The sequence below is a fragment of the Falco cherrug genome, chromosome 1, assembly GCF_023634085.1.
Source record: "Falco cherrug isolate bFalChe1 chromosome 1, bFalChe1.pri, whole genome shotgun sequence".
NCBI classification, from domain to species: domain Eukaryota; kingdom Metazoa; phylum Chordata; class Aves; order Falconiformes; family Falconidae; genus Falco; species Falco cherrug.
In genome coordinates, this window is record NC_073697.1 from 74,050,782 (window position 1) to 74,061,451 (window position 10,670).

General features: G+C 43.3%; 1 protein-coding gene across 2 annotated transcripts in view; it reads right to left on the bottom strand.

The window, feature by feature from the left end:
• SMARCAD1 (SWI/SNF-related, matrix-associated actin-dependent regulator of chromatin, subfamily a, containing DEAD/H box 1) overlaps positions 1-8,886 on the bottom strand; it is a 45,716-nt gene extending 36,830 nt beyond the window's left edge. The window contains exons 1-2 of one of the 2 annotated variants that reach the window (XM_055708409.1): positions 8,669-8,886; positions 8,174-8,438 (exon numbers count right to left, since the gene is read on the bottom strand). In XM_055708409.1, coding sequence (XP_055564384.1) covers positions 8,174-8,369 — 196 coding nt within the window. In that variant the 5' untranslated portion in view covers positions 8,370-8,438; positions 8,669-8,886. Of the gene's footprint in view, positions 1-8,173; positions 8,439-8,478; positions 8,614-8,668 lie in introns of those variants that run through there. The other variant, XM_055708418.1, reaches the window with a different exon arrangement.
• Positions 8,887-10,670: the final 1,784 nt, after the last annotated feature.

The following is a 10,670-nucleotide window of genomic DNA, read 5'->3' on the forward strand; positions in this document are numbered from 1 at the left end:
ATAGTTGGTAAGCCAAGTAGTTTTGTTTAAGATCAGACAAATTATGGACCCTGGAGGCATACAACTGAAGAGAGAAAGAAGAATGTGTGGAACAGAACACACGACAGCTGCAGAGAGCATTTTCTGTAAGAAAGTAATCTTGCAGAAAATAAACTCAAAATAATTTACTGTGGCAACATCTGGTGGAGACAAAAAGAAATCCTAAAAGTACAGGCAAATTGCTGACATAGGAAACTACCTGGTGATACTGGCTTTGAAAGGGAAAGGTACCAAATAAACTACAAAAATATAGTACTCAATGTTACATAGCGCACTACTGAAAAGGAAGAAAAGAACATGAAAATGGAGCTTAGGTTCAGTGACAATTCAAAAAAGCAACCATTGAAGCCTTACATCTTCAGATCACCTCAGCTACACATTGAAAAAATCCTACCAAAAATATGAAATAACTTCTAACCAGGTATTAGTCCATCCGTTTGGAAACGGAGGAGCGAGAAGAACAGCTATCGTCATCTCAGCTTTCAATACACACAAGATCACAACCTGTGAGAGAGTCTGTTACAAAAAAGGAGAATTGTCTTGTTTCAGTACCCTGTTTCAGCAGAGAAACCCATGTTTAATTTCCACCTACAAACCTTTATAACCTGCCATTTCCATATTTCTTACTTACCAGGTAAAATAAGGGGTTTGCCTTTCTTCATGCCAAAGAATTTGCTTCCCAGATGACTGGCAAGCTTTACCTCCGACCCGCTGCTGCTGCCACCCAGGCCCACGCTCACCTCTGGTCCAGCACCAGGGGCATGCAGGCAGCAGCCACGTCCCGCTCCCCTCCTGGCTCACCAGGACAAAGGTCCGCCGGCAGCAAACACACACACACCCCCTCTCAGTTGCTGGCCTTAAGACACCCGGTCCACCCGGGAGGGAGCCTCGGTCTCCTCCCTTGCTGTCACCAGAGCACAGGAGCCCCCAGGGCCTGCACCCCACTCTGGCTGCCAGCACAAGCCCCCTTGCACAGGCTCAGACACACACACCATGATCTCCCCACCCTTTACCTGGTGGCTGACGCTGGGTCCCCTCATCCTGGGCCACCCCATGCACAAACGGGCAACTGACCCCCTGGCTTCCCAGAGCACCTCACACACTGGCTGGCTGGTGCCCTGGTACCCCCACTCCCTGTGCAGGGGCTGCACGGGGGGTGCCATCACAGACACAGAGACCCTTGCTGGCTGTCACTTCATTTTACACTCGCTTTGGTCCCTCCAGCTGCTGGCACCCCAGACACATGGGCCACTGCGACCCCAGTCCCTCGCTCCAGCTGCTGGCACTTTGACCCCTCCCTGTGCACACGGAACAGATCCCCGTCACCCAGGGAAGAAGTTAAATGAGGATTTTAATGAGAAGACAGGACTGACGATGGTCATCACAAACCAAGCACGGCCAGACAAGTATGCTGACCTGTCTATGGGTAACTGAGCCCTGTTACCCCCTTATCTCTCTATTTTCCCCACACTTGCTCCTCTTCAAGCCACCCTGATTCCTCTCTCACCTTCGGCTCCTCTTCTTGAACATTCATCACAAGTTTTGTACAAGCCTAAAAAGCTCTTATTTTGCATCTCATAGCGAGTTCCATAACCCCAAAGGCAGCAACCCTCCTCACCCTGAACAGTGCTCCCAACAGCCTTGCTGCTGGCTCATGGAGATGGGCACCAGCCTCAGCCCTCAGCTCGTAGGGCTGGTGGCCCTCCTGTGACAGCCCTGGGAGAAGCCAGGGCAGGGGTCATTCCTCCTATCAGGTTACTCGGGCTCCTCCACCCACCACCACACCTCTGTGCAAAGACAAGCCGTTTACCCATGACACGACAACACAAACCCTACCTGCATGACTGGTATTGAAGAAACTGGAGGTTTCCACTGTTGATGGCATCTGATTTACATTTTATAAAAATGGGTGAGAACACACAACAAGAGAACAGGTAGAAGAGATTTGAGAAAAAATAGCTATGGTTTATTAAGAGTCTCAGTGAATAAAAAAACAGTAATACACTCTGAACTGGGGTGGTGCATGGCTGAAAAAAAAATAAAAATCTCTACACTTTATTTCCTAGAAGACAGAGCTCTGAATCATGAATAAGAAAATAAGACCAAAACAATTAAACAGGGAAGGTGCAGGAGAGTCAGCTACAGAACTCCCAAAGAGTTGAGTATTAATAATACAACTGTCAGTATAAGTCCTCATATAAAAGGATTCTACATCCTCCTAATGCAAATACAGCATCACGAGCATCCTCTCCCCTCTAGCGCATCAATTCCTTCTCCAATCTCTTGCGGCTATAGTCCAAACACTGGTGGTGCTTTCTCAGCTGCTAACTCTGGAACCATAACTTTGGCTGGAAAGAAAATTAGTTCCTTCTGTCTCTTCTCATTAATGCAGAAACTTGCTGAGTCAAGTTACTACGGAGCGTAACACCAGTTTTCAACGATGATTTACCAGCACGCACTAGAGACACAGAAGAGGCTAGAATAAATTCATATAATAACCAAATGCAGAAGTGAGCTACATTGTGTATAATTCCTTCATCTGTGATAAAAGGCCTCAATTTTATATTGAGTCATAAAAATCTAAACCTTTTCTATCACTTTCAAGACACAATAGAGGATTACAGTAATGATTTTTACAAGAGACAAAAGTCTCACTTTGCCAAGTAATCTTGTTATCTTAATAAGCATGTAATAGTGCTTCCTAATAAACTTAGGAAGGCCTGAAAAGTACTAGTTCTGAAGTAGTAACATACTGTCCCAAGACAGGCCTCACTACAACCAAGACCAACATGCCAGCAGTATAAAGTTCCTCAGCAGGATCTTCTTCTATCTATCCAGGTCTGGAAGATGTGTTGCCCTTGACACAGTTGCTTTGCTTTATCTGAAACTGTTTAAGTTTTAAGATGAATACAAGAGAAACCTCTGGGAATGTATCAAACATTTCATTTAAAATTTAGACCTAAAGATGCAGGCAAATTTCAGCAATTCCTCTCTAACAAAAAAAAAAAAAGCAGAAAAACTCTGAAGGTTATCAAGTTGGGCTAGTCAGGCAAGGACTATCACAATAGGACAGAAAGACAAAATGTATAAAGAGATGTGAATGGAAATATCAAAACAGGTCTGTAAGAAACACAAGAAGTTCACATCTCTACCAAATTAATAGAATCCATCAAGCCAGTTTTCCAGATCTTTGCCTTGTAGGTTAGACCATATTCCAAATATTGCCACCACAAGTAGCGTGACACACAAATGGCAGGCACTTATAACAGCTTTGTTAAGAAGCATCCTTATTGAATTTTAAAAAAGTTTACAAAATAACATGGTTTAAAAAATAATTTTATTCTTTACAATATAAACCTTGAATGAGGTTTACATTTAAATAAAGAGTATTTACTGTTTCACTTGGTGACTTCTCATTTTATATTTAGTTTAAATAGCAATCATTGTCCAGTCTTCATGACAGCTCTTAACTCCTATACCTATGAAATGCTGCATTGTCTGGGAAAAGAATTCTCCCCCTCCTCCACCTATTGTACTGAACAGAATCCCTTATTAAGGCAGGGAGGTGGGAGGGAGTAGAACACACATATGTAATAAGGAGTCCTCATATTTAGAGCAAATTATAACCTTGCATAGTAGTAACAGATTAAACAGTTATTGCCACAGCATGTTATTATTGAAGGCAGAATTTCCTGATTATAGGCAATTAAAAAGGACTATTAAGGAATACCTGCGATCGTAAGACCAGTATTTGTCTAACACCAGAAGTAAGAAAACACAGAAGCATCCCTAACTGGAGACATAAACAACAAAAAAAACCCACAACAACAGACTTTTGCTGTCCTACAAAGAGACTCCATGGAAATAACTGGATCAAACTGTCTATGGTTATATGCAGACAGTGTTTAAGTTATGGATGAAGGTACTCAGATGCAACTGTTCTATAATGTTAGCACAAGTATTCTGCTTAGTTTAGTCAGCAAACACACAGCTTCAACTGCTCTTGAAAAACTTTATAAAGTTTTTTATTATGCTTTTTTAAATCATTCACCAGAGTCTTTTCGGAAGCCATGTACCTGTGCAGAGCCACAATGCATTGCCCTATAATTCTAAATAAAACCTCCTACACAAACTATACATCACACTCCAAGAAAGCCAGCTTCTTCTCTCCCAAATAAAACCCAAACTGAGATACTATTTAGAGACTTAACACCTTTACTAACACTGCACAACATTCAAAAATTAATTTCCACCTAGTTTTGGAAAGCAGTATCAAATGCAGGTTGCTCGAGTCTAAAAGCTAATTAATACTCCATTTTCAAAGCAAAGTCTTTTTCATCTGCTAAAATAATCCTACATATCAGTGTCAGTTTAAGGTGCTTCTCAAAGACACTATTTTAAAATTATGATTACTTCTAACATTATCTTCCCATGAATCCTGAGAACAGTTCACTAGGTACTGCAGTCATTACTTTTTTCCAGAAATGCTTTAAGTAGAATTATACTCTACCGTGACATATGCAAGAGACATGACCTCTTCACATCATGAAGAAAATGACAACAAATGAGAATAAGAAAAGTGCATGACGTGATACTCTCAACAACATAACCTGGAAGTGCAGTCAATTGGGTTATACATTTGACTAGTACAGACAGTATGAACAATATCAACCATCAATAACAGGATTATATATATATAGTAGTTTATTTTCATCTACAACTTTAATTTCAATTCACTGTTGAAGCTTTGTGAGCATGCTTTTTGAATAGAAATGTAATTTTCAAATTCAAGATCCTAATTCGTATACTTCTAATACAGTTCTGCTTTATTTCTACAGTTGGAATAATCTCATTATCTTATACATCAGGCTATTTACATAAATTTTCAATTAGATTTTTTAAATAAGAAGATAGCTTCACTGTTTTCTTAACAGGCTAAGAAAAACCAAATGTATTATATTTAGTCAATAACAGTAATTTTTATGGACAATTTTAATATGTCACTCCAACGCATTTTTCCCACTCTCTAAAGAGACATATTTCAGGTATAATTTCCTAACTGCCCCTGTAGTTGGTTTCTACCCCTCAGTTATGTGATGTTCAGAATTACCACCTGCAACTTGGCTGCAAAGTCACTGCAAGCCTTCATAGTTTTGAACACACACAGGTGCATAGAGATCACCAATTCTTCTGGCCATTATTCTACAGATAGCTTATTAAAAACATAAGACACGCATGTCCAATACAAACCAACAAGAAGCATTACCCAAGGTGCAGAACAATCTACCAATATTTGTTTGTTCTGGGAAAACAAAACAAAAAAATAGCTACAAAGGTAACTGTGTTGCATGATGCAATAGACATCTGACTATTTTCTCCAAGATGAATGAAAACAAAACAATTGTATGTTTTCAGTAAACACATATTTCAGGGGACTCGACAAAACAGAAATTTAAAGAAATCCCTAGGAAATAATACTGAACCATTTGCACTCCTGAAGGGAAAACTCTGATTTTAAGAGTCTTTTTACATAAAAAATATGATTGCATGGTAACAAATGAAATAGGACAAAAAACCGCCATCAGCTATTTAATAATATTTTTTGTTTGTGTAAGTGAAAAAGAATACTCTCCTCGTTTCCCTAGTTTCAAGTACCAATATTTTGTGAATCCACTGTGTTTGCCTTCAGAAGAAGTACGAGTAACTGTTGTCCTCACATGACTTATGGAGCATCAGGGCAAGTTATTTTTAGTTATCTTGGTGTAAACTGCTTCTTGTACAAAAGAACTCTATACTTTTGACTTACGTATTCAGCAGCAGAGAATGCACACAGTGCCATAAGCTGGTCATCTCTGCACCTTTTCCATGATAATTCAAGAAAAAAAACAAAATAGCCATCCATTCCATTTGACTCAACGCAAGAAAACTTCTGTCTTCCTGTGGCTAATTAGGAAACAAGAGCGACAGGCATCTGCTAATGAAAGCCAATCTTGTCTTTTATATTGAAGTGCCTCATATTCTGCAGACAAAATTTGAGTGATTTTCAGTTAACATCTATAAATGTAGAAAGTGTTATTTGATTTTTAAAATAGTTTATCTATTCCTTTAAATGAATTACACATGATGTGTAAATAAGTGAAAAATAAGTCACCAAACCACTCTATCACCTTTAAACAGTATCTGTGAAAGATGAGCATAATGTAAATGCAATGTACTAGGAATTACATCTCAATTTATAATGTTAATTAGTGTCCCAGTTCCACACCAGCATCTCTGTCCATGGACTCTTATTTACGTTGGCCACTTGCTGCAATTTTGTCTGCACTTCTCTGTTCTACTGGTAGCTACCATCATCTCCCACTAGTTTTCCTCGCAATTACTCGGCCTTCCACAACAGTTCCTCTTTTAGGTGGCCCTTCATCTTTCCTTTTATCACCTCCTATCTAAACTCATACCTCTAAATGGGGTATTAGGTCCCTTCTCCACCTCAGTCCTACCGCTGTACAATATAAGCCAAGGGAGATCAGGATTCTGAAAAACAGGCTCCAAAGTTTGTTGGTCCAGCTACATGCTTCCACTGACAAAGTCAAGTCCCCAGGCAGATTAAAGGAATACAATATTAAAAACAAATAAATCAAAGACAAGTGAGCCACAAAAAAAAGTAGCACCACGCATTATATGACACCTGTGTTCACCGTTCAAGAAGGGTACCTGCATTCAGTAGCTCCTATACCACACAAGACAGTGACTTACCACAAACAGGAAGATGACACCTGTTCCAAGTTGCACTTCCTCAGAGTGCCAGATTCTTCATGCAATCCATTACAAAGTACATTTATGCAGAAGCCACAACTGACAGTTGCTTACTGCTTAAGTTCTCCCTGCCACCAAAAACATCTTTTCTGCTAGTGGATAGGCTACTTAACTTCAGACTGGCAACTCTCAAGCCAAGATTTAGAGGGTGCGTTTGGTTTTTTTTAGACATAAAGCACCAACTGATATTTGCTAACGTAGATGTGAGCGCACTCCAGTCAACCTGCACAAAACTGAAATTCATGGAATAGTAAATATGAATCTACTCTAGTATTTATTCGGCTCACCTTTAAAGGTGGAACGCCTCCTTGTACATGAAAGGTTCCCTGTTATCACACAGATAAGGTACTATGATAAACTGCTTTCCACCAGGGAAAAGTATGCAAAACAAATGTCATTAAACCACACCAACGGATACTGTTGCTCCATTACTGACTAAACGCACAAAGTTGTCTGATCTCTCCAATAACACCTGTACCTTGACATTGGTATCAGAAGTTATATGGAATATCTGGAATTTATAAAATCATCAGCAACAAATGATTTTTGTTCTTCCATTCTTACTCCTTCAGTAACAGAAAAGCCACTGGTGAACATGACTATGCAGTTGACAACCTTCACAGTTGTTTATTAGTATTGATTGATGAATCCAAACAGAAACAGCACATAATTAGTGTATCAGCCAAACCAACCAAAAACACTCGCAACTTTTTCATGTTTCCATGAAAACCACTAGCTACTGTCAGGAAACAGAGCAAACACTATTACAAAACTATTAACACAATGACCTTGTGAGAATCAGCAGCAGGTTTCTCAGCTCCTCACAAAACCTGGTTCAACTGAAAGGAAACAGTTTTCTTTCTTTTTAGTTTTATCCATGATATTCCACACTCCATTAGCCTAGGACTCTAGTGAAAAAGTTGTCTATGTAGCGTTATTTATCAGGCAACTAAAAGGTTGGTTTTTTTCTTTGAAAAACCTGAGATACTATATTAGTGTAAAATAGGTATCAGTGAAGATAACTAATACATGGGAAAACATAACATACTTTAAAAATGTAAACTGTAGCTTGCTTACACAACTGAAAAAAAAATATCTCAGCTTTAGCTACCAAGTTTCCAACTTGCCTGTAAATACACAGGTTCAATTGGAGCAAGCACTGTTACAAATAAGGATACTGTTGTGGGAATTGCTGTGAAATACGTGTCCATAAAAAAGCACATTTGTAAAACAAGCAAAAAGAAAAAAAAAGGCAACAATTATTTTATTTCTAGAAAGTACTTGCACTGTTATTATGCTACATGCAAAACACCTGACTCACCAGTTATCTCTGTCACATCTGAAGCTGGAGTATCTGGCCTGTTGCTATCATCTGTAGATTCATCCTCATCCCCTCCAGCAGCACCACCCGCTGCGGTAGAATCAGCTGCCTGGGCTGCCGAAGGAGACACATTTTCCTGCTCCGCTTTTTCTCTCTTCCTCTCAAAGCGAAAGCGGTCCAAGTTGTAGAGACTCATGTTCTTAACCTATCGCTCTTGTCTGCAAGGAGACAAGACGGGCTCGAGTGGGCAGCTCTGCGGGAAAAGCTACGAAGAGGAGAGAGGCGGAAGGGCTCATCAGACGCACCTTAGAAAAACGCTGAAGTGACCGGCGGGAGCGGCCGGGGGGCCCCACCGACCTGGCGCTCCCGGGGAGGAAGCGGGCGCCAGCGATGCCGTCAGGCGGCGCGGAGGCACCCTGCCACCCCTGCCCGCCGCCCTCCTCCCCCCACCACGGCCGGCGCCCCCTGGGCCCCGGCGACGGGCTGCGCACGCACCTGCCGCTCACCGGCGCCGACACCGGCGGGCCGCGGGCGGTCAAGGGCGGCAGCGGCGGGAGCGACAGCAGCACCGGCCGGGCCGGGCCGGCCCCCGAGACTCCTGGTCGCTAGCGGGAGGCGGCCCGGGCGGCGGGGAGCACAACGCTCCCCGATGGCGACGGCCGCGGTCCGCTCCCTTCGGAATCTATGCGTGCTGGCGTCGGCGCTCCGATATGGCGTCACTGCCCCCCCCCCCACCAATCACCTCGCCCGGACGCGGCGCGCCAGCGCGTGCGCTTTCGCGCCTTTTCCCTCGAGCCGGTCCGCGTTCGCGGGGCTGTGGCGGCGGCGGGGCCGGCGCTGAGGTGACCGGCGTGTGCAGCTGCCAGCCCCTGGGGCCGCCTGGTGCCGAGCGGTGCGGTGTTCTGCCAGCCTCCCCGAGCTGAAACCTTTGGGCAGGGGACGGCGAAGAGGCCATGGCAAAAGCTGTGGAGCTGCAGAGCGCAGGGTTTAGGGCAGGTCTCAGCCTAGGTTCCTCGGCACGCTTCTGGAGCTGTGTCCCTTTGGCAGGATGGGTGGAAAACCGCCGCCTTTTGAAGCCTTGGCTCAGGGCGCCTGCCACGCTCAGCTTTTCAGCTGATGCTACGTGGCAGCGGTGCGCAGGCAGCTTGTCTGCACAGGCAGAGGCCTGTGGGGCTAGCTGGCATTGCACTGAGTGTGTTGCCAGGGCTGAAGGGGTGTTCTTAAACACTGAAAGCAGCAAAGAGTTACCAAAACTACTTTTAAACATCTGTTCTGCCAACACTAGTCACCTGTGAAATAGAGTGCTTCAAGGCCTGGCAGAAATTAGTATTGTACTGGGGAACCAGGTGCAGTAGCTATTAAAAACACTTGGGAGAGGTTGTGTAAGCTAACAGGAAAACAAAAAAAAAAAGCCACTTCCCCATCCGTCGCACCAGTTCTGTAGCACTGGGCTCACAGAGAGCTTCTTCACCGATGACATTATTTGCCATTTAAATTGCAGTAGCCCAAGCGTCCGAGCGAGAGTCATGGCTGGGCTGGGCTAGGTTATGTGCTGCTGTCAGCGTGAGTTACTACCACGCTGCGTGGAGGCAGGGCTGACTGTTGTCTGTGAGACTTGCTAGAGCCTGAAAGCTGGAGGTGATCCAGGTACTTCCAGAAATGCCACCTACACGTACATTACCTCTACCTAGAAATTTCTATCAAAATTAGTTTCTATCACCAGTAGTCAGCAAATCTAGGCCTTGGCAACCTCACACTGAATCATCTTTATCATAAAGTTTGGTTTTCTGAAGGAGACTCATGGAAGTTGTCCAGCGCTGCCTTTGCCACTGTGCCTTTTACAAAGCATCGTGGTGCTCAACAGTCAGGCTCACCCAACATGAGCAGCTGGTTCAGCTCCTTTGTGCCTGATTTCAGTTATCCTGCCCTTTCCATTGGGCAAATGGCAAGGAGAAGTTGTATGGGCTTCAAAAGACTCTTCCATCTCACATCTAAGTGACAAAGCCACCTCTCGTCATTTATCAGTAGTGTCTCCTCTTACTCCAGCCTCAGGGCTGTGGCAGAACCGTTTGTCATTTTGGTCTGTGCTAAAGCGAGAACATAAAAGTCAGCACTGAACAGTCAGATAGGTTTTGAGGAGCAAAAAAGCTTTGGAGGAGCCCCTTTTCAAATCAAGCTTCAGTGAAGACGTCTTGCCTCCAAATCAAATATTAATATAATATTTGGACAGCAGATTAATTGAAATTGGTTGGAAGCTGCATTGTGTTAATCCCAAAATTCAAATGATAAGTTATAGCTGAATGTGTAAATTGAACAGAAGACAGATTTCCCCTGCAGAGGTGGGCGCCAAGGCACAGGTGGATTTGCAGAAGTAGCTGGTGGTGAAAAAGCAGATGGTGCAGAGATCATCTGAGGTTATCCTCGGAGGAGGTCTAAACTGTGCTGGAGAAGGATGAGTGCCTGGCCTAGATACTGCTGACATATAAAAAGGCAACTG